Source organism: Mesocricetus auratus, unplaced genomic scaffold, assembly GCF_017639785.1.
Source record: "Mesocricetus auratus isolate SY011 unplaced genomic scaffold, BCM_Maur_2.0 Super-Scaffold_100021, whole genome shotgun sequence".
Lineage (NCBI taxonomy): Eukaryota > Metazoa > Chordata > Mammalia > Rodentia > Cricetidae > Mesocricetus > Mesocricetus auratus.
Window position 1 is genome coordinate 6,906,718 of NW_024429202.1, and position 26,573 is coordinate 6,933,290.

Sequence of the window (26,573 nt, forward strand, 5' to 3'; positions counted from 1 at the left end):
TGGGGTGTGTGTGTACTTACTGATGAGTGGATTCCATAGCACACCTATAGAGGTCAACAGACAGCTCATGGCAATCAGATCTCCTTCCTGGGTCTCAGAGTGACTCTAGTCTTCAGGCTGGCATCAGGCTCTGCTGCCCACTGAGCCACCTCCCTGGCCCCTATTTTATTTTTAGTGTTTCCACAATTCCTTTTCCTCTTGGTCGAATCTGTACAGCCTTGACTGTTTTCTTAATCAGTCTCTTTGTGAAGCTTACCTACTTGCAAATCAGAATATAGAAGAAGAAAGAAATCAACATGTAAGCAATTCAAACACAGAAGGCAGGAGACCTCTCTAAAACACTTAGGCAAGAACTATTTTAAAAAGGCCATTGCTTTTGGGAAATGTCAGGGGTGTTCTGTATTCTCTGTTAGTAAATGGTTCTTGCACACCAGGATAGCTTAGCTGGTTCCTAGAAAAATTGCACTCTTTTGTGTCAAAGGGTGTTTGTCTGTTTTCATTCTGGCCCTCTGAGCTACATATTAGTGAATAAGTATAAAGGCTGTCTTCTGATATGACTGTCTGGTGTATTTCTGAGCTGAGTCACATGTTACAAGCCTGCTAAGGGCTGCGGGTGGAACTGTGCTGAAGCAAGGGCTTAGTGTGTGTGGGTTCAGCCAGCACAGGCACACAAGCCCTGGCAAGGTGTGCTGACACATACCTATAATCCCAGCACGCGGGAAACTGAGGCAGAGGGATCATGTGCTTCCGTCCAGCCAGTCTGCTTAAGGAGACCCTGTCTCTAACATACATACATACATGCATACATACACATACATGCATACATACACATACATGCATACATACATACATACATACATACATACATACATGGAATTTAGGGGGAATTTATTGAATTCCTTAGTTTTTTTCCTGACACTTCCTCTTTAAAATTCTACATTTGAATAGTCTCTGTAATCAGTTTATATTTCTTGTGCATTGCTCCTTGGGTTTCTGTGTGAGAAAAAGACTAGTTTTTTATGCTAACAAACTCTGCTTTCTAAGGGAATGGATCCGATCACACGCCAAGTAGGACAACACATTGAAATGGAGCCGGAATGGGAAGCCGCCTTCACGCTGCAAATGAAGCTGACACATGTGATTTCAATGGTGCAGGATTGGTGCGCTTTGGATGTGAGTTCCTTCCTGTGGTGGGAACTGTGAGAAAGAGTGGGGTAGACAGTGTCTAATGGAAATAAGAGATTTGAGAAAGTATTTGTACAGCTTAGCTCAGAAGCAGCGTGCTTCCCTTGCGCCTGTGGATTCAGTACAGAGCCACAAGCTCCCATTCTGAAGTGTAATTAAAAAGGCAAGGAGAGGCTCGTGTACTATGTCCACTTCCCATAATCCTCCTTCACCAATAAGAGCCTGTGGCAGTCTGGGTCAGAGAAGCGTCCGTGAGACTTGAACAGTGTATGGAAACCTGCTGGACAGAGAAAGGATTTCTGCATCAGAGGCCAACTGCATCTTTCTGTGTGATGAGAGGCCTGTGATTGTCTAGGGATGGGCAGGATTGCCTGATGTCGGCACCTGTCATAATTTGATTGAAGTGGGAGGCTGATGTTAGGGTCTCCCTAACACCGACGTGGTCCAGTAGTGTTTGTAAAATTACTCTATGGATGGGACAACAGTTGAAGCTGGAAGTTTAACAGAGAGATGGCTGCCAATGCCTTTGAGTTACTGGAAAGTGAGAGAATAGCTAGTTTTGAGGGAAATTGAAAAGAGAAAGTTGTCATTTTGATAATAGACTAGACAGCATGGACTGAGGTAAAGGACATTACTGGTAACATCTAGATTCCCACAGCTTTATTGATAAGTGATGTCATCCGCTGAGCAGAGGAGGTGGCTGAAAGGGACCCATGCTGGGAGGGAGGACTGAGTTTGGTTTGGTCCTTATTATTTCTTGTCATGGAATTTGAGGTGCTAAGTCAATGTTGTAGCAACTCAGTCTTTTGAGTAACTTACATTACAAACCCTCTTTTTTAGGAAAAAGTGTTAATTGAAGCTTACAAGAAATGCCTCGCCGTGTTGATGCAGTGTCATGGTGGTTTTACTGATGGTGAACAGCCAATCACACTCAGTATTTGTGGACACTCAGTGGAAACTATCAGATACTGTGTTTCCCAAGAAAAAGTTAGCATTCACCTCCCAATTTCTCGCTTGCTGGCAGGTAAAGCATCGCCCCTAAAAAAAGATCCTAAAGTTCTCCCAAGTGACTATTTGTGGCGTTTATAAGTACCTCCTGTGTGCTGGGCGTTATCCTGAGGGTTGGTCATTCTGTTGGGAAGTAGAAGTCACTAAACTTGGTGGGAGGACCAAGGCATAGGAAGTCCTTAGTGTCGAGCAACTGAGGTATTTGGGCATCACATCCTGCACACTGTGCTGCAGGCCTTATTCCAACATCACTGCTCACACACATCTCAGTGACTGAGCTCACACTCACTTTTATGCCACTGCTAATAAATTCAAGCCACCAGAGCTGCTCTCTCTAAACTCTTTCTTGCTCATTGAGCAATAACCTTGTAAGCAGGTTGCAAGTGAATGCCTCACTGATCTCAGGCTGTTTTACAAGCCACTTGCAGTCACTGCACTACCTACAGCAGACACCCAGCAGTGGTCAGAGGCTGTGAGCACGTACCTAATTCTCCTGGTGGTCAGAGGCTGTAAGCACGTACCCAATTCTCCTGGTGGTCAGAGGCTGTGAGCACGTACCTAATTCTCTGGGTGGTCAGAGGCTGTGAGCACGTACCTAATTCTCCGGGTGGTCAGAGGCTGTGAGCACGTACCTAATTCTCCGGGTGGTCAGAGGCTGTAAGCACGTACCTAATTCTCCGGGTGGTCAGAGGCTGTGAGCACGTACCTAATTCTCCGGGTGGTCAGAGGCTGTGAGCACGTACCTAATTCTCCGGGTGGTCAGAGGCTGTGAGCACGTACCTAATTCTCCGGGTGGTCAGAGGCTGTGAGCACGTACCTAATTCTCCGGGTGGTCAGAGGCTGTGAGCACGTACCTAATTCTCCGGGTGGTCAGAGGCTGTGAGCACGTACCTAATTCTCCGGGTGGTCAGAGGCTGTAAGCACGTACCTAATTCTCCGGGTGGTCAGAGGCTGTGAGCACGTACCTAATTCTCTGGGTGGGTCCCTTGAAGCGTTGCTTCGAGATCTCTGGACTCTAGATACCTTATCCTCCTTAAACTGTGTTCCCTTTAGTTTGTTTTTTCAGCAACCTTTTATTTTATTTTATTTTATTTTATTTTTGGTTTTATGAGACAGGGTTTCTCTGTATTGTTTTGTAGGCTGTCGGTCCAGCCCGGCCTCGAACTCACAGTGATCTGCCTGCCTCTGCCTCCTGAGTGCTGGGATTAAAGGCATGCGCCACCACCGCCCTGCTAATCTTTTATTTTTAATAGTCTGTTTTTTATTTTATGTGCATTGATGTTTTGCCTACATGTGTGTCTGTGTGAGGGCATCAGATCGTCTGGAACTGGAGTTACAGTTGTGAGTCACCATGTGGATACTGGGAATTGAACCCGGGTCCTCTGGAAGAGCAGCTGGTGCTTCTAACCACTGAGCCATCTCTCCAGCCCCTCCTTTAGTTCATTCTTAACTCAGAAAATAGTAACTTCTTGTTACCCATCACAGAGCCTGTAATTAATGATGGTTTTATTTTTGTATTTCTCAGCGAGAGACTATGGAGACTCTATACCATGGCTTCCTTAAATGTATACTGAAGAGGTTATGTACTACTGATTCAACTCCTTTGATAGATCATAGCCTTGTTGAGGTTATCCATTCCTCATGGGAGTATTAACAGTTTGTGTCTTTCAAGGAATTGGTCCATGTCATCTAAGTTACTAAATTATGAATCGAGCTGTTGATCACTTTCTTGTCATGGGGTCAGTAGTGATGACTCCTTTCCTTCTGGAAGTGTGTGTTTTGAGCATCATCACATTCTCTGGCTGATAGCCCACCCTTCACACCCCGCCCATCTCTAGGGCATGGTCATCAGCTTGTAGGCAGAGACCACTTACACTGAGGCTCCTGAGGTTTTTATTTGTAAACATTTGACCAATGAAATAGTACAGCATGCTGTGGACACTGGCTAACGCCTGTGATTGAGGACTGAGGAGAAGAGTTGCCATGAGTTCCAGGCTAGCCTGACCTACGTTCAAGGCTAGCCTGTACTACAGAGTGAGACCCTGTCCCTAAGTAACAAGAGAAAGGAAAGGAAGAAGGGAAAAATGAATAAAGAAGGACATGTCAGAGGAGATAAAGTTCTGGTTATAGGGAAAGTTACTCTCCTTCCTATAACCTCCCGTAGCTACCCTCTAGTCAAGACTAGGGAGCAGAAAGAGTTTCTTCATCTTAGTGACTTACCACTTTATTCCTAAAACCTGATTATCTGGATAGAAACTGATGCTAATAGTTATCCACAGTGAAAAACTAATACTCTAGAAATATACTCATTTCTGCCCACGTTTTCACCACCCTGAAGTCTGTGCTGTGAATATCTGGGAGTATTCGTCTCCCAGTATTAGATGAACCCTGTTTGTGGTCAGAATAGAGAACAAAATAAACAGTCCATATAGGTGGCTCTGGTGGCTCATGCCTGTGACCCCAGCACTTGGGAGGCAGAGGCAGGAGGACTGAGCACAAGGTTGAGACCAGCCAGGGCTACATAACAAGAGCCTGTCCAAAACAAAACACAGTTCACAGACAAGGTGCAGACAGTGGTGCTTCCGCATAACTGTTAACAGGTTGCTAGGAATGGCCAGCAGTGAAGGAAGCCTCTGGAAGACTTGAACAAGAGCAGTAGATACTGATGAGCACAGACTGTCAAGGGAATGGCCTGTGGTTGAGCTAGAATGTTCCTCTCATGGGTAGGAACTAAGTTGGTTTTGACTCTAAACTGTAAATTCTAGGAATTTAATTCTGAGGTCAGAGTCAGCATAGACCATGAGTCCAGAGCCAGTTTCTCTGTTCAGTTACCAGAAGGATCTCAACTCCTAGCAAGAATGAAACCCATGGCCCAGGAGATACCTCCACATTGGCATAATGTGTATAAATTGGTTTGGTTGCTACCAAGCTGCTTTGACTGTGTCTGTACATGCAGCATTTACTTCTGAAATGTCATCAGTATTGATGAAATGAGTTCTAACTGCCTTTGTCAAAATTTGTTGAAAAGCTTCATTTATAGATACATTGTATTTTATAACTTAATTTGTAATCTGGTACATTCCCAAAGATAGTTTTAAAAGTTAAATGGTGAAGTTGGGTGGCTAGTGAGTCAAGTAAACACTAGTTTTACCTATAGAAATTTGTTTTTGTTTCTTTTCTCCCATGCAGGTTTGCATGTATTATTAAGCAAAAGTGAAGTGGCATATAAATTTCCTGAGCTCCTACCTCTAGTAAGTGGCTTTGACATTAAAAAGAACATCTGGTCATTATGCTTGTTGTGTTTGAAACCAAATTGGAACAAACTGTTATTAGTTTGGGTTCTCCTTGTGTTTGAAACCAAATTGGAACAAACTGTTATTAGTTTGGGTTCTCCAGAGGAACAGAACCAACAAGCTGTGTCAGGTTTGTGTGTGCGCACACGGTAGAAGCCGTTTTAAGATCTTACCCCACACATTTGTGAGGTTGGAAATGAGTTTGTAGAGCATCCCAGAGGACCATTGGCATTGTAGTCACAAGCGCAGAGTCCCGCATGGAGGCAGAGCACCTTCTTCAAGGACCACACTTGGTGGGGCGGTGCTCAGTGGGTGAAATTGTTTGTATCAGCAGAACCAGATGCAGCAGCACATGCATCTGTAATGCTGACAAAGACAGGAGAATCTAGAGGTGTTCACAGGTCACACAGCTGTAAGAGCCGGCCTTAAACAAGGTGGAAGGCAGGAACTGATTCCGAGCTCTTCCTCCACACATGCACCATGACGTGCATGTGCACATGCGTGTGTGTGCATGTGCGTGCTTGTGTGTGTGTGTGCGCGCGCGTGCACGTGCGCACCTCAGCACGGAGACCGCACTTGTTTACACTGCCATCTAGATTGATGGCCCACCCACTTTATAGGGGATGATTTATCATTTTCAAACTTTGCTAAAATATCACTCATAAAGAAACCTCTCTCAGATGCTTGGCGGTGGTGGCACATGCCTTTTATTCCAGCGCTCAGGAGGGCAGAGGTAGGCGGATCTCTGTGAGTTTGAGACCATCCTGGTCTACAGAGTGAATTCCAGGATAGCCTCCAAAAAATGCTACAGAGAAACCCTGTCCCAGAAAAAAAAATGCCTCTCAGGCTGGAGAGATGGCTCAGAGGTTAAGAGCACTGATTGCTCTTCCAGATGGTCCTGAGTTCAATTCCCAGCAACTGCATGGTGGCTCACAGTCATCTATAATGAGATCTGGTGCCCTCTTTTGACATGCAGGTGGACCACTGCTAGATTGGGCTGACCATAAACAACCTAGCTAAATTGACACAAAGACAAATTGTTTTGTAAACTTCTGTCAACCTCCTTTCCTTATGCACATGTGAACAAAATTTTTTTTTAACTCGCAGAGTGAACTGAGCCCACCCATGTTGATAGAGCATCCGCTTAGATGTCTTGTCTTATGTGCCCAAGTGCATGCTGGGATGTGGAGAAGAAATGGCTTCTCCTTAGTAAACCAGGTAAGTGGGTGTTGTTTGTTTTTTAATTCTGTGATGTTTTGATTCCATTCATTAGCTTTTATGAGAAACCTTTTATAGTTTTAAGTAGACTTAGTCATTGAAAGTTTGGAATCTGGGGCCTAGAGAAATGGTTTAGCGGTGATAACGCTTGCTGCTCTTGTGGAGAACCCTGGTTCAGTTCCCAACACCCACGTCAGGTTGTTCTCCACCTCTATAACTCCAGCTCCAGGACTCTCTTACCTCTTCTGACCTACGAGGGTATCCACACACATGGCACAAATAGACAGACACACACACACAAGTACAGGGTAAAATAGATGAGATAGACTCATGCCTTTACTCAAGAATTCAGAAGTCAGAGGCATAAAGATCTCTGTGAATTCCAGGCCAGCCAGGTCTGTCTATATATAGTGATTACCGGGTTATCCAGGACAACATAGTGAGACTCTGTCTCAAAAAAAAAAAAGTACGGAGTGACATAAGATAAAAATCTCTTATTTGACTATAAAGTTGAATGAGGTGAGTGTGTGTGTGTGTGTGTGTGTGTGTGTGTGTGTGTCAGTGATGGTGGGGGAACATATGTAGAGATCACTGCATAGCTTTGTGGAGTTTGTTGCCCCTCCCCACCTTTACATGAATTCTGGGGATCAAACCTGGGTCATCATTTGTCACCATCTCAACCACCCCTGTTCCCCTCATCCCCAATTTCGGGAGCCCTGAACTTTCCTGAAGCAGTCCTTTGTTGTTGTTGGAAGATCCACAAAACGGTAACGACCATTAATGGATATCTCTAGTTGTTTATTTGTGCTAAGATGATGTTAGCTAAAAACCCACACTAGATCCATATGAACAGAGGCACACACTTGTGCTTACACGAACACATACGCTTTTTCTTGGAGTGGAGGAATGATCAGCGTTTATTTATCTAATGTAATTATTGTTTGTAGATCTATTACTACCATAATGTGAAATGCAGACGAGAGATGTTCGACAAGGACATAGTGATGCTTCAGGTAATGAATTAAAAGCCCTGACTTCAGGGTAATAGGGAGTCTTGGTCTTGCTTCCACTGAGCCAATCACTTACCACTCACTCCCAGATTTCTGGCTCCTGCCTGCCCTGTCTACTAACACTCCCCCACTGGAGCCAGCAGCCTGCACAACTCTTCTCCCTGATTCCCAGAGCTGTCAGATTCAGCATGCCAGACATGGCCTTATTTGTTCCATAGCCTCCTGTTTGTCTGCCTTGGAGAATCACCCGGTTGTTAAAGTCAGAAACCTTGGCTGGGAAGATAGCCCAGTACTTTAGAGCTGTTGCTGCTCTTCCAGAGAGCCTGAGTTCTGTTCCCAGCACCCACATCAAGCGCCTCACAACTACCTGGAACTCCAGTTCCACAGGATCTGATGCTTTTCTGGTCTCTGTAGGCATAACACTCACCTGTCAGACATGCACACACATAAACATAACATTTTTAAATAAAGTAGTCTGGCTTGGTGGCGCACCCCTTTAATCCCAACACTTGTGAGTTCAAGGCCAGCCTGGCTACATGGTGAGACTGTCTGAAAAACACTAATAATAGCAGCAGCAACAACAGGAATGTGACAGGGCTGTGCAGATGGCCCAGCACTGACTGTCCTTCCAGAGGACTCTAGTTCAGTTCCCAGCTATTGAAACCCAGTTTGATTTAGAGTTTTTTAAATGGCATTAAGAGAAAATTAAAACAATCGCAAAAAGAGAAGGTAGGAGACTGTAGACAGATTTTTAAAAACAACTGGGAGAATTTTTATTAATTATGAAAGCTTGGCCTATAGCTTAGGCTTGTCCTACTAGTTCTTAAAACTCAAATTAGTCCATTTCTAATGACCTACATGTTGCCATGTGACTTGTGACTTTTTCCTCTCCTCCTGCATGTCTTGCCTTCTCTGTGTCAAGCTGGTGAACCTGCCATTCTCTTCCCAGAGCTCTCTCTGTTCAGAAGTCCCTGCTGTATCTCCTTCTTAGCTATGTGTTCTTTAGGTTTTAAGGGGCATTGTTTGTGTGGATTGTTTGACCACTTAGATTCCTGTCCCCTTTGTCAGCCACACCAGATAGGGTCTATGGCTAAGCAGGTGTCCATCTTTTCTTAGAGCTGGTCAGATAAGCTGTGTTTTCTTAGAGCTGGTCAGATAAGCTGTGTTTTCTTGGGTGGACTAAAGCATCTCTCACTAACAGTGAATATCCCTCTGACCTTCCTCTTCTCCTTTCTCTCAAACAAACAAAAAAAGACAGGTGTCTCCATGATGGATCCAAATCACTTCCTGATGATCATGCTCAGCCGCTTTGAACTCTATCAGATCTTCAGCACGCCCGACTATGGGAAGAGATTCAGTTCTGAGGTTACCCATAAGGTAAGGCCTGTGTCACTCCCCCGTGTGCTGTAGGAGACGGTGTGCTGTGTTCTCACCTCTGAACCTGCCCTTCCTGCAGGACGTTGTTCAGCAGAACAACACTCTAATAGAAGAGATGCTGTACCTCATCATCATGCTTGTGGGTGAGTTGAGACCGGCTCACGTCTGCAGAGCTCCCGAGCGGTGCCCCATCAGTCTTGCAAAGGCCTGGGTTTAGGAGGAGGGACTGAAAAGGCTGTGATGGCTGAAGCAGAATCAACCGAAAGGCTGCTTGGGGGACGGGTGGGGCTTGCACTGTCCAGTAACGGTGTGGTGAGCAGAGCTGCTGGTACCTAGACCCTCCCTTTGCTTCTTCCCTCTGTGGCTCTGGGTGTGAATGGCTTCGGGCCTGGGCTCACAGGTGTCTGTTCGTTATTACCTATGTCTCCAGGACATGCCCTGTTTTCCCAGTTCATTGATCCCTTCTGCTCTGTCATTCACCCTGCTCTTTCAGACTTTCTCTGGCCCTAAGTATCAAACCCAGCTGGCAGGAGTAACGCTGATGGCGAGGGAGGTCACGGGGCGAGACCTTGCCTGTCCCCAGACAGTGGGGAAGAAGGCCCCTTCCTTGCCTGCCCTCAAACAGTGGGGAGGAAGGCCCCCTCCTTGCCACCAGAGCAGGACAGGGTGAAAGCCTGCTTGCCACTAAGGCCTCTCGCTTCTCATCCTTCCCCAGAGCAGCCAGCCACCCTCAAGTCGGAGTCACACTCAGCTGCTCTCGCCTTTCTCCCAACAACCGCTCGTTACTTTCACAGCAGTGTCAGACAGAGGCGTGTGCTCTGTGGCAGGAACTAGTATGGATCTCATAAGTACCATAGGTCTGTGAAATGTTTGCATCTACCTTTTCACTTTGGACAGGAGAAAGATTCAGTCCTGGGGTTGGACAGGTGAGCGCCACAGATGAAATCAAGCGGGAGATTATCCATCAGCTGAGCATCAAGCCCATGGCGCACAGCGAGCTGGTGAAGTCTCTACCTGAAGATGTGAGTGCCTACAGCTTCCAAAAGAGAACTAGTCAGCTTCCCCACTCATCCATCGCGGTGTGCAAGTTAATCTCTGTGCTTTCATGCAAGTTACAGCTCTAAGATGTGGGTAGCTCTAGTTAGTGGAGTTACTGTGGGTAACTGGAAGAAAACATTGGGAATTCTGACTAGCAAGCAGACCAGGGTTAGAGATAGAACACTGAAGAGCACGGTCTTAGAACTAAGTTCTTGTCCACTAGAGGGCGGGCATCTTAAGGTCTTTCTGAGCTTGCCATGACTGCACAGAACACTCTCAACCCAGTTGAGGACTTTCCTTCACAGGCACCAGAAGAGTCTTTTGTTTCTTTTCTAATTTTGGTTTTTAAGACAGAGTTTCTGTATGTAGCCCAGGCTGGCCTTTGCCTTCCCAGTGTGGGAATTAAGGTGTGTGCCACCACAGCCTGGCGGAGAGTATTGAAGAGTCTTTTTTTTTTTTTTTTTTTTTTAACAATGAACTGTCTTTTTTGTTTTGTTTGTTTGTTTGGTTTTTTTGGTTTTTCAAGACAGGCTTTCTCTGTATTTTGGAGGCTGTCCTGGAACTCGCTCTGTAGACCAAGCTGGCCTCAAAACCCCTCTTCGACATATCCTGCCAGAGTTGAGATAGATCAGACCTTTGACCTTTTTCACACAGCCCAGGGCTCTGCAGTTCCAGGTGTTGATTCTTTTGATTGGCTTGCTCACTCACATCATCATGACAATATGGGATGCCCCTGGTTCATGGGAAGAACCTCCGCTTTCTCTGATGGCATTAGGGATGCCCTTATTCTCTGATGTGGGTTAGGGATGTCCCTGGTTCAGTGGGGAAGAGCCTCTGCTTTCTCTGATGTGGGTTAGGGATGCCCCTGGTTCAGCGGGAAGAGCCTCTGCTTTCTCTGATGTGGGTTAGGGATGCCCCTGGACCAGGCTCTGCTCAGAGTGCTGCAGCTCCTGTCCACACCACTGAGCACGATTCTTTCTTGCTACCTTAGGAGAACAAGGAGACTGGCATGGAAAGCGTCATCGAAACTGTTGCCCATTTCAAGTGAGTTTGTCATATTTTATGAAGCTTTAATTTTTTAAACATTGACTTATTTTGTGTGTACCTGCGCCCACTACAACATACATAGCAGAAGTCAAAGGGCAACTTGAGGAAGTCCGTTCTTTTCTAGGATAGGCATTCCAGACATTGAACACAGGTCATCAGGCTTGGCAAATGCCTTTTCCCACTGAGCTGTCTGTCCAGGATCCATAATCACTTTTCTTAGTGTGTTTGTTTTAATAAAGCTAAGGGTGAAGCTGTCACTTTGAGAATAGCAGGCCTTTTCCAGTTTTAATTCTGGACTGGGCTTCTCATTGGTGTTTCTTAGGATGAGGCCTGACTCAGTCAGTAAATACCAGCAGAGGGGTCTCCTTGCCCCAGACTAGGTATTCAGAGTTGTTGGTTTCAAACAACAGGGATTAAGATTAGGCAATGATTTAAGCAAGTTCATCAAAGTGGCTTTGTTTCCATTTGAAGGTGCTAACTAACTGAGGGTTAGAGCTGCTTTTGGGGGATGCGTCCCAGCGCCTGCCATGTGCTCACCAGAATACTGGCGTTTTGGGGTTTTGTTGAGGCAGTTTATCTTTTCAGGAGAGGTGGGTGGATGGGTGGCTGTGGCTGCATGCGTGTGCCTGTAGGGGCCAAAGACATCAGATTCCGTGGGGCCACAACTGTAGGCAGACATGCGCCACCTGATCTGGGTGTTGGGAGCTGCCCTCCAGGAGAGCAGCATGTGCTCTTACTGCTAAGTCATCTCCAGCCTCAGGGCAATTTTTTCATCCTGCACTTTCTTGTCCCACACTCCAGCTGCATTGTCTTTATTGAAATACTCTAAAGACTATATGTAAAGCAAATAGTCAATATGCTGTTTTAGAGAAACTTCAGGAGAGGGGGTTATCACCGTCTCCCAGCCATCCAGCTGCATCTGAGTCTTAGTTTTTCAGTATTTGTAGCATGTTTATGTGTTTCTAAGTAGCTAGGAAATGGGTTTGTTTTGTGTTTTAGTGTGTAATTCAGGTCCTGATGCTTGCAAAGTAAGCTCTCTACATTGCACCCCATCGCCACCCTCCATTGCCTCTTCCGGAGGTAAACAATGGGGTGTGGTGGGTTAGTATACGGTGCCTTGTCAGCACATGGAGCCCACTTCATCCCGCTTCTCCATCATCAAGCACTGTAGGAATTCGTCTCCTCTGCTGATGTTAGTGCTCAGATGTCCTACTGTCAACAGCAGGCAGTGTGCATCGTGGGCATCTTTATCGCGACTAGCAGAGCGTCTCTCTGAAGAACTGTTAGACCCATAGGCAAGCACGGCTTACGTCCTGATGAGTAACTCCCCAGCAGGCCATAACTCCCGCTAGTCCCTGCGCTTGGTCAACACCCAGTGTGTGCACTTGCTCGCTTTGGGGGAGGGGAGATGTTGCTATGGACTGAACTCAGGACTAGTGACCACTTCACTGAGCTGCTCCCAGCCTGCTCCACTTTTGTAGTCTGTATAGTGAGTAGTGGACTTGTTGCCTTGCCTCCACTTACACTGTGTGTATAGTGAGTAGGTGACCTCCACTTACACTGTGTGTATAGTGAGTAGGTGACCTCCACTTACACTGTGTGTATAGTGAGTAGTGGACTTGTTGCCTTACCTCCACTTACACTGTGCAGCCAACGAGGGAGAGTATCTGTGTTTATTGACCATTTGTAGATCATGACACCTTGTGTCATTTTCTTCCCAGCCATTCATCCCCATCCTACGGTAGACACATTGGGCTCACTATATTAAATACTCTCTCCCTGTTTCTTGATTTTTAACTGTAGAGAGTTATTTCACTCAGGTGTTTTAATGGAATTTGTCCTATAGAAGTTTTTTTTAGACCATATTACATATTAAAACAGAAAAGTTAACACCATGCACAGTGATATCCAGAGGCTTAGAAATGCTGTGGTTCTGAACCTGTTCTGTTGGACTTTTGAGCTACATCTCCATCCCATGCACTTTGATAGTCAGAACCACCTCAGAGTGGAGGTGCTGCACCCGACGGCTCCAGCGAGGACTTTGGGTGTGCAGTGTCATGTCCACCCACAGAGCAGTGGGTGTGACAGCTCCAGCTTCCTGAACTAAGCCTCTTGGTATGGGTGACTTTGCTAATAACATTCTTCCTCCGTAGGAAACCTGGGCTGACAGGTCGGGGCATGTATGAACTGAAGCCAGAGTGTGCCAAAGAGTTCAACCTGTATTTCTACCACTTCTCCAGGGCAGAACAGTCCAAGGTAAGGGAGCTCGATGCAGAAGGAAATGCTAAGTGTGTTTTCCGTGAAGATCAAGCTTGTGCTGCCTTTCACACACTGGAAAGGGATCCTGGGGCACACAAATAGCGTTGCCATGGGTCTAACACGGTAGGGCCTTCACCATGTTGTCTGTGTATCGGTGAATGAGTTCAAATGCGCATGTACACACCTAACTTTATTTGCTTATTTATTTATCTGTGCTGGGGTCAAACCCAGGACTTTGCATGTGCTCACAAGCAATCTGCCACTGCGATTCATCCCCAGGTCATTTTTCTTGACTTCTGAGAATAGATTTTCAACTTGAATCAAGTTTGACTAGCCAGCTTGACACACATTCAGACTTGGTACAGTTTGATATGGGTTTTGGCCTTTATGCAATTTTCCTAGTCATTTCAAAGACTTGCATGCTTGCAGTCTTCATTTAATGTACTTTTTCAATAAATGGTGTTAAAAATAAAAATGATTGTGAAGTTCTTATTTTTTGTTTTGATACATTTTATAGCATTCAAGCCTAAGTTAAGTTTTCAGTTTGTACCTGTTTTCCCTGAATCTTAAAGAACATGTTTGAGGATTCTTTTAACTGACAAAAAAGAATTCACCTTGATGTATAAGTATTGCGGGGAGTACTAAACATTAATTAGGTAGAAACCATCTACCCAATTCCAGGCTCCTGTCTGGAATCCAGGCAGAAGGATCAGTTCAAGGCCTATTCTTAAGGGGGTTAAAAACAGATGCTAATGTTATGTATTGTAATTCTTGTTCCTATTCCATTGTCTTCCGTTAGGCAGAAGAAGCTCAAAGGAAATTGAAAAGACAAAACAGGGAAGATGCAGGTACTTGATCTTCTTTCCAAAAGTCTGCATCAGGCTCTCACTGACAAAACACTGCTTTCTGTTGGCCACAGTGATCAGCCTTGGAAGGGTGGGAGACTTAAGAATAGCTTTTCATGTGAACTTTCTCCTGTTCTGAGGAAGAATGAATACATTAGTAGTGAGATGTACTGCACATTGAGATGTCACTCCCTCCCCAAACATCTGGAAAGGGTTGAAGTGGCATAGTGTGCCCATCTGTGCCTGCAGATGTCTCAGCACGTCCTTCCGCTGCTGGTCCCGGCGATGCTGCTTGTGCTTTGATAAGGGTTCAGGACAGGGATGAAAGATGACCTGTGAAAGCATAACACATGGGACCATAGTTCACATCTCCATAAGACATATGCAAATGGGTGGGTGGGCTGGATAGGCAGCTCAGCAGTTGAGAGCGTTGCTGCTCTTCCAGAGGGCCTCATGGCAGTTACCCACTGTCTGTAACTCCAGTTCCACAAATTCTAACAGCCACACATAGACATGCCTGCAGGCAAAGCACCAGCGTGCATTAACAAATAAATAAATAAATGGCTAGGGAAAAAAACTGAGTGTTTTGGTGGCCCACCTTACATCTCAGCAAGCAGGAGGTGGCAAAGACAGGGATACCCCCGAGCAAGCCAGCTAGCTAGATTAGGCAGATATGGAGATCCTGTCTTGGTGTATAATATTTTCACAAAGTGATCAAGGAAGACATCCAACATCAACCTCTAGCCTCCACACACATGTACACCCCTGCTTATACACGTACCACATACATGAACACACAAATACGCAACAGGGCACAGAGAAGTCTGTGCCAGGTCACTGTGTGGTCAGTGGTTTTATGGAGATCTTAAACACTGCTGGAGATAAGAGGGGCTTTTCATATATAGCTGGGGTTGTGTTTTTCTTTTTTTAATATATAGCTGTCGTTGTACATTTGGTTAACATTGAGAATGTAAAATACAGCTAAAAGATATGTGCTAGTAATTGTCCCTTAATGAAGACTATCAAAAGTACCTAACAAGCCAGGTATGGTGGATCACACCTTTATCCCGTACAGAGGCATGGAGAGTCTTTGAGTTTGAGGCCAGCCTGGTCTGCATAGCAAGTCCCAGGACAGCCAGGGCTACACAGAGAGGAATGATTGCTTCAAACAAATATGTTCTGCTTTATTCCTAGCACTTCCTCCTCCAGCTTTGCCTCCGTTCTGCCCCTTATTTGCAAGTCTGGTTAACCTTTTGCAATGTGATGTCATGTTATACATCATGGGAACAATTCTGCAGTGGGCTGTAGAGCATCATGGATCTGCCTGGTCGGAGTCTATGCTACAAAGGGTAGGTCTGTGTGTATTTCAGTTTTCTGTAGCTGAAAAAAGACTGTCTAACTCAATGGAAAAAAGAGGCCCACATGATAATTTAGTACCTTCTCCTCTTGTCTCTGATGAACCACGTGCCTCCTGATGTTTTTACACCAGGTGGTTATGGCTAACTGGGTCCCATTAGCCAGCCTGTCTCAGCCCCTTGATCCCAGCCTTTGCACAGTCTGGGTTACAAACAGAATATAGATGCTTTCACACATGATCCTCATTCAAAGAACCATTAGCTCATCAGTGTCCGTATTTCACAGTTAAAGACACTGGGACATGGATACTTCGGTTCCTGTAACTAAAAGGTGACCAGTGCAGAGCCGGTTTTACTTTACAGCTTTAATGTCAGTCTTAAGTGATCAGATCCACACAGGCTCGATGAGCAGCTGTTGCTTTATCCAGTATCGGTGGGGAAGCTGAGTCTCAACGAGGGTCTTCTAACTTCTGTTCCCCTACTGGTGACATCATCATTATTCAGTCAGGAAAGTGCCCACTGTGTGCCTCGCCTTATACCAGGCTCTGTACATCCAGTACTTATAACCTCAGAGCTCTAGAGGGAAGCTGTCTGTTTGTAGGCTAGAAAGATGATACCATTGTCTCTGAAGACTTCCCGTAAGAATATGATGTGACAGTAGGAAAAGCAAGAATTCTAATGAAGGCAAGCCTTCCTCTAGCAGCTGCCATTCTTGGACTGTCTCCGCAGGCTTAAGTATGTCATTGGTTTAGATGTGTGTAAACTTCACCCTTGCGTGTATGTAAGATGTAAACACAGGCAGCTGTGGTACCCTGGAGACTGCTGCTGTTATGTGAGAAAATACCCGTGGGGCTAATGAAGCAGGGATGAACAGTGCTCATCCTCCACACAGATCTGTCACTCTTCTATCAAGTTCTTGCAAGGCAACCAGTTGCCCTGTGTGGAGGGAAAGCTAGAGTACCTCACATCCATCCCCTTCAGACACATGGCAGGAATATTTGTGAGACAGTGGGGAGAACTATAAACACTTAATAAACTATGGCATTCAAGACAAAAGTATCTCTATTTCAAGGATTTAGTCTTTAGGGGGCTGGAGAGATGGCTCAAGAGGTTAAGAGCCCTGGCTGCTCTTGGGAGATTAGGGTTCAGTTTCCAACTCACCTGGTGGCTCACAACCATCTGGAGCTCCTCAAGTGCTTCTGGGCTCCTCGAGCACCAGGCATGTGGTACGCAGACATACATAAAGTCAAACACTCAGACACGTAATTATATTACATTAAAATATTTTGCAAAAAAAATTTAGCCAGGTGGTAGCAGATGCCTGCCTTTAATCCCAGCACTCAGGAGGCAGAGGCAGGTAAATCAAGCAAGCGTGGTCTACAGAGTGAGTTGTTGGGGAAGTCCTGTTATTTGTCAATAAAGCACTGTCTGGCCTATAGGGAATCTAGATAGGAGGGACTAGGAGTCCAGGAGGACTCTGGGAAGGAGAAACACAAGAGAGTCAAGATGTAATGCCATGGGGGTAGGAAGCCCGGAACCATTCTCCGGTAAGAGAAATACTTAGATTAACAATTATGGGGTAATTACTTAAGTCAGAGGTAGCCAGTAAGAAACAAGCAAGGCCAACAGCTTCATAATTAATATAGCCTCCTGTGTGTTTATTTGGGACTGATGCGGCTCTAGAACCAGGCTGGCGGGAAGGCTTCTCTCAAGGAAAAAGTCTCCCTTTACAGTGAGTTCTAGGACGGCCAGCACTGTTTCACAGAGAAACCGTGTCTCAAAAAACCAAAAAAGGAAAATGTAGTCCTTGAAGATGAGAAGTTGGTATTATCAGGATGAGTAAGTGTGTATTAGATGCCTCAAGTCTTAAATTTGGCCACCTGGTTAGATTTTGTTTTTCAATGTTGTAGTGTAGGTAGGAGACAAAGCTAGAAATTACGTATATGCGCCGGGCGTTGGTGGCGCATGCCTTTAATCCCAGCACTCGGGAGGCAGAGGCAGGCGGATCTCTGTGAGTTCGAGACCAGCCTGGACTACCAAGCGAGTTCCAGGACAGCCTCCAAAGCCACAGAGAAACCCTGTCTCGAAAAACCAAAAAAAAAAAAAAAAAAAAAAAAAAAAAGAAATTACGTATATGCATATATTGCTTGTCACAGCAGTAGGTGGAGAGAGCCCTAAGAATTCACACTTGAGATCTCTTCCTAGCTGAAATGGGAAATTTTGTTCGTCTTTGCATGAATTCAGGGTTAGGGTATGAGCTTGACCCCTTTGACTGAATAAACAATTGAGATTTGTTATTATCATGTTTAGTCTCTGGTTTGTCATTTCTCAATGGTAAATTCTTTTTTAAATACTTGTGTTTTGGATTTTCTATTTTTTGTTCTCTAAACGTGAGAATTTTTGCTTAAGGTGCTGCACTTGATCGGGATGGCCCTCCAAGAAGAAAAACACCATTTGGAAAACGCCACGGAAGGGCATGTGGAGACCTTCACCTTCACTCAGAAGATCTCAAGTATGTGTAGTCTTTCCATGCTCCCCGCTCTCACCGAGTAATTGATTTTACGTCATAGCAGCTGTTATGGTGCCTTCTGTTTCTCTTTCTTAGAACCTGGTGATGCGCCGAATAACTCCCCAAGCATTCTAGCTATGCTGGAGACGTTGCAGAACGCTCCCTCCCTTGAAGTCCACAAAGACATGATTAGGTGGTTGTTAAAGGTAATATTTCCACATTGCTGTGCATCTTGTGAGAAATAGTAAATACTTGTTATTTGTAATAAGATTTCTTAACTTCAGGATAACAATTTTTTTCCAGATGTTTAATGCAATTAAGAAGATAAGAGAGAGTTCTTCCACCAGTCCTGTGGCAGAGACAGAAGGAACCATAATGGAAGAGGTAATAAAAAGCCAGCTAAGCCAGGCGGTGGTGACCACGCCTTTAATCTCAGCACTTGAAGGCAGAGGCAGGTTGATCTGAGTTCTAGGCTAGCCTGGTCTACAGATGGAGTTCCCAGGATGGCCAAGGATATGCAGAGAAACCCTGTCTAGAAAAAAGCAAGTTAAAAAAAAAAAAACAAGCTACAGCTAGGCATGCCAGCGTATTCCATTATTAGCTCTAGCATTTGGCAAGCAAAAGCAAGTAGATCTCTGAGTTCAAGGCCAGCCTAGTCTATGTAACTCATTCCAGGCCAGCCAGGGCTATTACATATTGAAACCATGTCTCAATAAAGGGGAGGAGGGTAACTATAGTACAAAAATCCTTTAGCAGGTCAGTATGAACAAATTAAGTTTCTCTGCAGTAAGTCAGTTGATATTATTCACAAAGGTTAGACTCCAAAAGATGTATCTATTAACTTGGGGCAGTTTTCTAGTTTTCTTTTCCCTTAGTCTTAGATTGACTCTTACATTTAAATAAGAAGAGAGTGGAGTGGATCTTAATTAATGCCCACAGTACAGATGCTTTGCTTAGGGGAAAAGACTGTCCATAGCCTCTAGGAATCTAACTGAATGGAGCATCATTCCAGAGCTCAAGAGATAAAGACAAAGCAGAGAGGAAAAGGAAAGCAGAGATTGCTAGACTGCGCCGGGAGAAAATCATGGCTCAGATGTCGGAAATGCAGCGGCACTTTATTGATGAGAACAAAGAGCTCTTCCAGCAGACCGTAGAGCTGGACGCCTCTGCCTCTGCCACTCCTGACGACAGGTAAACAAACAATGGCTTTTAAGACTCTTGACCATTGGGTCTTCCTTTTGCTTTTAATCCTAAAATAATCAAGTAGAAGTAGTCTCCATTAAATGGTGCTCACTTCTAGGCCAGGGAAGTAATTCAAGGTCAGCCAGTAACTGTGTTCCAAACAAGCAGAGGTCCGAGTTTGCTACAGAATTCACTGGAAACAGCCAGGTGCTGATACCCGCTTGTAACCCCAGTGCTGGGGAGGTAGAAGGGCAGGTCCCTAGGGCCAGGCAGCCTAACCTAATCAGCAAGCCCCAGACCAGGGAAAGGTCCTGCCACCCACACACGGCTCCACACACACAAAAAGAAAGCTCTGGCTCTAGGTAGTTCGTGTATCTGCCTAGAGAACCTTTGACATTCAGGAAAGAACAAACACTGTAGGCTGGTATGTGTGCAAGCAGATTGCTCTGAAGGTTAGAGACGGTTTTAAGCACATGAACGGCTCCTACCACTTCATATTATGAAAACCAGTGGTTCAACATGTACCTGTCTGGAGCCTATCATTTAATGGTTATAGAGAAACTCTTAGTCTCATTCAATATAGTCATAACCTTTTTTTTACAGCCCTCTGGTTTCAGATACAGCACTTACAGCATTAGGCCCAGCACAGACACAGGTCCCTGAACAGAGACAGTTTGTCACCTGTATATTGTGTCAAGAAGAACAAGAAGTCACTGTGGAAAGCAGGGCAATGGTCTTGGCAGCATTTGTTCAGAGGTCAACTGTACTGTCAAAAGACAGAACCAAATTCATTCAGGATCCAGGTAAGCTCTAGCTTTTCTGTTAGATTGTAACCAGCTTCCCTGGCAAAATACAAGCAGCCTCCATGACAGGCATCAGGGTTCACATCTATAAACCCTGCACCCCAGGGACTGGGCATGATTCTGAGTTCGAGTTCAAGGCCAGACTGGGGCTATAGTAAGAGATGGCCTTTTTTTTTTTTTTTTTGTTACTTAAAATGTTCTGCCTTCATATACACCTACAGGCACCAGACCTCATTATAGATGGTGGTGAGCCACCATGTGGTTGCTGGGAATTGAATTCCAGACCTCTAGAAGAGTAGCCAGTGCTCTTAGCCTCTGAGCCCTCTCCAGTCCCCCAAGAGACTGTATCCTAACACATTCCTTACTCTGAGCTCAGGGCCTGATGGGGAATTGGAATCTCTCAAAACTCATGGATGCGCAGGTCCCTGTGCTTCGGAGGGAGCTCAGGGGCTGAGCACTTGCTAGCTGGGAGTGGGCACCTGCCTTTCATCACAGCCCTGAGGAGGGAAGCCCTGCTCAAGTGTGGTGAATCTTCCTAGGTGCTTGATGTCTAGACTGCAGTTTGCATGCGGTGTAACCAGAGAATGACAGGGACGCAAGGCAGATGTGTGTTTTCAACCTCACATTACAGGGCTGTTTGACTTCCATGGGTGATGATAATTACAAGAGTCTCCGTTTTTGTTTGTTTTTCCAGACAGGGTTTCTCTGTGTAGCTTTGGAGCCTGTGTTGGAGTTCACACTGTAGACCAGGCTGGCCTTGAACTCACACAGATCTGCTTGCCTCTGCCTCCCAAGTTCTGCAATCAAAGGCGTATGCCACCACTGCCCGGCTTACGAGCCTCAATTTTTAGGTTACCAGAGTCTTGCATAAATTGGTGATATCTAAAGTCAGAGTAAATTAGCATTTCCTCGCCCAGGTCTTCACAAATCATAAGTATACATGTTGACATAGCAAAGTTAAATGCTTAGAGTTCTGTTTTTTATTTGTTTGTTTTGTAATGCAGAAAAATATGATCCGTTATTCATGCACCCTGATCTGTCTTGCGGAACACACACTGGCAGCTGTGGGCACGTTATGCACGCCCATTGTTGGCAGAGGTAACTTATATTCTTATATTACTCAAAAGAAGCCATCTGAAGGCTCAGAATTGACTTCTAAAGCAAAGGAAGCTTCATTCTGGGGATGAGGATAGAAAGAACTAAAGACACTAGCAAACTTGCTATACACTTGCCTATAAATAAGTACTCTTTGTAGTGAGTGTAAAGGGGCTATAAGAGACTTGAGAGTCTCGGTACATCTTAGTGTGGCTTGGCATCAGAGTCCCCTTCATCCCTCCAGAGAAGAGAATGCATCTCCATTAGGTAACAAGCGGGAAGGACAGAAAGGCAGATTGTCTGATATAGGCTATATAAGCAGTGCATTCTTTGTTCAGGTCCAAGGTGAGCAGCACTGGATTCCAAAGGTGTTAGTACATGCTTTGAGGCTCCCGAGTAGTGACTGTCTGCCTAGAGGGGGACCCTCCCATGCTCTGCCCTGGGGCTCCGTGTGCTCCTCAGCAGTGTGGTTCCAGACTGCTGACTGTTATTGTGGCTGCCCCAGACAATGAGAGCACCGAGACGCGTGTCTTCTCAATTCTGAGATGCCTATTAGATGAGTCAGGGTTTGTTGTTGCTTATGTTTCTGTGTTAGGATTCCAACTCCACTGTGAGGAGTTAAATAACTCAACAGAAGTCATACTGCCTGTGTTTAAAACAATTCACGTTTTAGTTTTTGAGGAAGATGACTTAGTGTTGATGCTCACACCTCCTGCTGACGTAAGCATCCCCTGTTCTCTAATTGTGAAGGTATTTCGATTCCGTTCAAGCTAAAGAGCAGCGAAGGCAGCAGCGACTGCGCTTGCACACTAGCTATGATGTAGAGAATGGGGAGTTCCTGTGCCCGCTCTGTGAGTGCCTGAGCAACACCGTGATCCCCCTGCTGCTCCCGCCAAGGAGTGCTTTCGGCAGGTAAGCTCTTCCCAGCCCAGTGCATGCACCACAGCTTTACCAAGGTGGGAGACTCGGCTCTGGGCAACCGCATGACCAGCCCAGATAACCTCCTAAATGTGTTACCTGTCATTCTTCTAGCAGATCTGTGGGGTTTGCCTGTGGTCTATAAAAGGGAACGAGCTAAAATACAACTTTTTTTATTCATCCTAAGTGCTACAAAAGATTTAATGTGATATCTTCCTTATTTCTAGAGAGCCTGTTTAAAGATGGTCCCTCATACTTCCTTCCCAAAGACACTCAGTCTATTGCTGGGTGTGGTAACATACACCTTTAGTCCCAGCATTTGAGAGGCAGAGGCAAGTGGATCTGTTTCCATGGCATACATGGGTACACACACACCACACACATAAAATTAAAAGTGAATAAGTGGCCAGGCAGTGGTGGCGCATGCCATTAACCCCAGCACTCGGGAGGCAGAGGCAGGAGGATCTCTGTGAGTTTGAGGCCAGTCTGGTCTACAGAGTGAGTTCCAGGATAGCCTCCAAAACAATACAGAGAAACCCTGCCTCAAAAAACCAAAAAAATAAAAAATAAAATAAAAGAAAGTAAAAATAAAATAAAAAACATTTATATTTATTGTCAGGTTCCCATTTAATCTGTGCTTTCTAATCAAAGGCGCATCATGGTACTAACTTAGCCTGTGTTTGAACTAGGCATTATCAACTGCCTGTGAGGAAAATTACATTGGTTGATTTTACCTGTGGCTTTGGCTAGGTTTTTGGTTTCTTTCCCATAATTGTTAGTGATGACGTAGCTGTAACTGAAGAACGTTACGGAACAGTCTTTGGACTGTTCTGACATAACTGAGTCAAGGGTCAGCTCTGGACCTCGGGACCCAGCTCAGACTGCATAGCTCAGTCTCATTGTGCATCACACAAGCACAGTCAGTCCTGGGATGATTTGGAGCAGCCGGTGGGATGCTGTGAGCATCTTACAGTAAGGGCTTTGCTAAGTTTGTCACTAAGCATGTGGGAATGTTTGTGGTGGTGGTGATTGTGAGGAGTAAGAAATTGTGCCATATTCCACTACTAAAACTAAGTGGCACTTTCAATCATGTTACCATCATCGATCAGAACATAACTTCATTTCCTTTGCCAGTATCTGTTCTGGGTCTTTTGCTTTTGTTGCTGGCATTTAACCCATAACCTCACACTTGGAGGCACCCCGGGTACGCCATGTGAAAGTCACAGGACTGCTTCTGGAAGTCTCTTCCTTCCTGCCACCACACGGGGTTAGCAGCAAGCCCCTTACTGGCTCAGCCATCTCACAAGACAGATTTTTTTGTTTTTAATACAACAAATTTTCCCTGACCTGACTTCTGATTTTTATTTTATGTGTATGGTGTCTTGCCTACATGTGTGTCTGTGTCCAGACAGTATGGGGTTCTCTAGAATGACGGGTGGTTGTGAACCACCATGTGGGTGCTGGGAATCAAACCTGGGTCCTCTGTAAGAGCAGCCAGTGCCCTTAATTAACCTCTGAGCCATATCCCTACCCCATAGCTTTGGTTCTGAAATATTTGAAATATGTCTAAAATGCATGTATTACTTAAGAAAGCTTTCATAACTTTTTTCCTTTCTTTTTTCTTTTCTTTGGAGGGGCTTGAAGTTTTCAGACCAACCAGATCTGACCCAGTGGATTAGAACAATATCTCAGCAGATAAAAGCATTGCGGGTACTCAGGAAAGAGGACAGTGCCCCTGGTAAGTGCTGGGAATGCGTGTGTGTGTGTGTGTGTGTGTGTGTGTGTGTGTGTGTGTGTGTGTGTGTGTGTGTGTGTGTTTGAGAGAAAGAGCGAGAGCAAGCATGAACATGCATGTGCGTGCACACCCACAAACTGTGCTGCACATATGGAAATCAGAAGAAACCTTAGGAGTTGGTTCTGTTTGGTTCTCTCCCACCATATGGGTTATAAGGATCCAACTCAGATCTTCAGCCATCTCGCCAGCCCTGGTAACCTGTTTTCTTTTCCCTCCAGAGTATAACTTGGTTGGAAAATGTGTCTCCAAACAAAATCATTTTAAATATTATAAAACGAGAATCTAGAGAAATGGCTCAATAACTCAGAGCACTTGCTGCTCTGACAAAGGACCCAAGTTCAGCTCCCAGCACCCAAACCTCAGGTTCACAGCTGCCTATAATTTCAGGCTTCCAAGATCCTCTTCTAGCCTCTGGGACCTATGTGCACATCTGCATTCACTCATACACAGGGGGGCGAGGAGGGAAGGGAGAGATCTTTAAAAATATGTGTAATAGGGGCTGGAATAATAGCTCAGTGGTTAAGAGCACTGTTTGCTCTCTTAAAATATCTGTTCAATTACCAGGACCTATGTGGTGGCTATTCGCAATTCCAGTTCCAGGGAATCTTAATTCACTCTTGTGACCTCAAGTGGGCACCAGATACACATGGTGCACAAACTAGGCAAAACATACATCTAAAATAAAATAAACAAATCTTTAAGGAAATATAAATAGGTTGGGCATAGTAGCACATGCCTTCAATCCCAGCACTGGAGAGGCAGAGGCAGGCAGATCTCTGTGAGTTTAAGGTCAGGCAGGCATAGTGGCATGGTGAGACCCTATCTCAAAAAATAAAATAAAGTATATAAATAAATGTCCCGACCCACAGGACATTCAACCTGGGTTTGGTAGGCACCTAGGAGAAAGATGGGGGGCAGGGGACACAAGGACGGACGCCAAGACAGGATTCTGATTAAGGTGACAATTTTATTTCACCCTAAAGGGGTTTATACGGGGAATGGGGGAGGGGAAGGAATGGGAGTGTTAACTGCAGCTGCAGTGAGCCTGGCGGAGCGAAGGTCACTGGGAGGGGTAGGTCATCCTGCGTCCTCTAGTAACCTAACTGCAGGTTCTAACTTTATCTTTCACATTCCACCTTCTATTGTTCAAGCCTATGCCCTAGTGACTAGGCAGATAAGCTGCAGGTCTGTTTCTGGAATTTGGCAGGTAGTAGGGTGGTCCAGAGTCACGTACTCTCTGTGAGGGTTGAGTCACATCTTCTCTTATGAGTACGTGAAGCAGCCATACCCGGTTGATGGCCGGAGGACCCTGACAAATAATAAAGAAATGAAACCTCCCATTTTAGAATTTGATATGAGCTAGTCAGGGTGGCACACATTCACAGCATCTCAGCTGTGATGAGGGGGGACACTAAGGCGGAAGGATCATAAAAGGCCATCCTTGGCTAGACCCAGGCTCAAGAAAACAATACAAATAAAGAACCTGATCCATTCCATTTGTCTGTGCTGCAGTAAAGTGCACTTGACTCTTCATTTTGTGAACACACAAGCTCATGTTTATGTAACACCTCTCTCTCCGCCAGTGATGGATTCCCTGCATGGGGAGACTGAGTGTTGAGATAGCATTAGTTCCCATGGCAGGACCGAACTTCCTAGACCCTGCTCTGCACTCAGGGCTTGTGGGAAAGTGTGTGGACAGGAATCTATCATTAGTTTTCAACACACAGCACCATCCTCTTGCCTGTGTTCTAGTTTGTGGCTGTGCTATGAGGTCAGCTTGAGCAACTACAGATAGTGCGCTGGTCAACCACAGGAATACTTGTTACTCTATGTGTGGACATTTTGGCAGTGTGTAGTAATTGGAATTTTTTTCAGGGTTTATTTATTTGTTCATTAGTTTATTTGCCTACGTGGTTGAAATACATAAAGATTGTGTTGTAGTGAATAATATAAAATGCCTATTTCTGCAGACACTTCCTCTACAGAGAACGTAGAAGACATGAGTGAAATACAGGTCCCAGAAGGCTTCAGACCTGATTTTCATCCTAAGTGAGTATAAGATACTCCTCCCTTTAAATCTAGCTCATTTGAAAAGCTATACAAGCTGCTGGTGGAGTGTGGCTTTCGGGACTGAGGGTGGAATGTTACCAGGGCCATCTTGAATTCTGCAGTTCACATACTGCATGAAATCTAGCAAAAATGTAAGAGCGTGTAGATGACTCTTTCACAGGAGACAAATAGCAAATATCCTGATATCAGATATTTACGTTATGCAACATAACAGTATCAAAATTACAGTAATGAAGTAGCAACAAGAAAATATTATGGTTCAGGTTCCCACAACATGGGAAGGGTTGCAGCATTAGGAAGGCCGAGAACCACTCATGTAGAGGTTTACTCTGGTCAGTGCCTGCTGCTCCACAGGGTAACAGCCACTGTGTCCCTGTCTCCCTGGCATGATCACATGATCACAGCATCCAAATCATCCAAATCCAGACTACTCGGCTTGCCCACTGGTCAGTCTCAGGCTTCTTCTGATTTCCTCCTTTCTCTTGGACCCACCAAACTCTCAGTCACCAGGTTCCCAACCAGAATACCCTGCCTTGTCGAGCCCAGAAGCCAATCACAAAGTCCAG

The 26,573-nt window shown here is 45.2% G+C and overlaps 1 protein-coding gene across 3 annotated transcripts in view; it reads left to right on the forward strand.

Moving 5' to 3' along the window:
• Positions 1-26,573, forward strand: part of Ubr2 (ubiquitin protein ligase E3 component n-recognin 2) — a 79,869-nt gene that overhangs the window by 34,745 nt on the left and 18,551 nt on the right. For all 3 annotated transcript variants that reach the window (XM_040729669.1, XM_040729668.1, XM_040729667.1), the window contains exons 14-34: positions 1,045-1,173; positions 2,026-2,209; positions 5,383-5,444; positions 6,594-6,704; positions 7,652-7,717; positions 8,969-9,091; positions 9,171-9,234; positions 9,989-10,113; positions 11,121-11,173; positions 13,330-13,432; positions 14,235-14,283; positions 15,475-15,629; positions 18,045-18,147; positions 18,241-18,350; positions 18,448-18,528; positions 19,157-19,335; positions 19,930-20,129; positions 21,134-21,227; positions 21,975-22,136; positions 23,777-23,880; positions 25,908-25,986. In XM_040729669.1, coding sequence (XP_040585603.1) covers positions 1,045-1,173; positions 2,026-2,209; positions 5,383-5,444; positions 6,594-6,704; positions 7,652-7,717; positions 8,969-9,091; positions 9,171-9,234; positions 9,989-10,113; positions 11,121-11,173; positions 13,330-13,432; positions 14,235-14,283; positions 15,475-15,629; positions 18,045-18,147; positions 18,241-18,350; positions 18,448-18,528; positions 19,157-19,335; positions 19,930-20,129; positions 21,134-21,227; positions 21,975-22,136; positions 23,777-23,880; positions 25,908-25,986 — 2,336 coding nt within the window. The remainder of the gene's footprint in view (positions 1-1,044; positions 1,174-2,025; positions 2,210-5,382; positions 5,445-6,593; positions 6,705-7,651; positions 7,718-8,968; positions 9,092-9,170; positions 9,235-9,988; positions 10,114-11,120; positions 11,174-13,329; positions 13,433-14,234; positions 14,284-15,474; positions 15,630-18,044; positions 18,148-18,240; positions 18,351-18,447; positions 18,529-19,156; positions 19,336-19,929; positions 20,130-21,133; positions 21,228-21,974; positions 22,137-23,776; positions 23,881-25,907; positions 25,987-26,573) is intronic.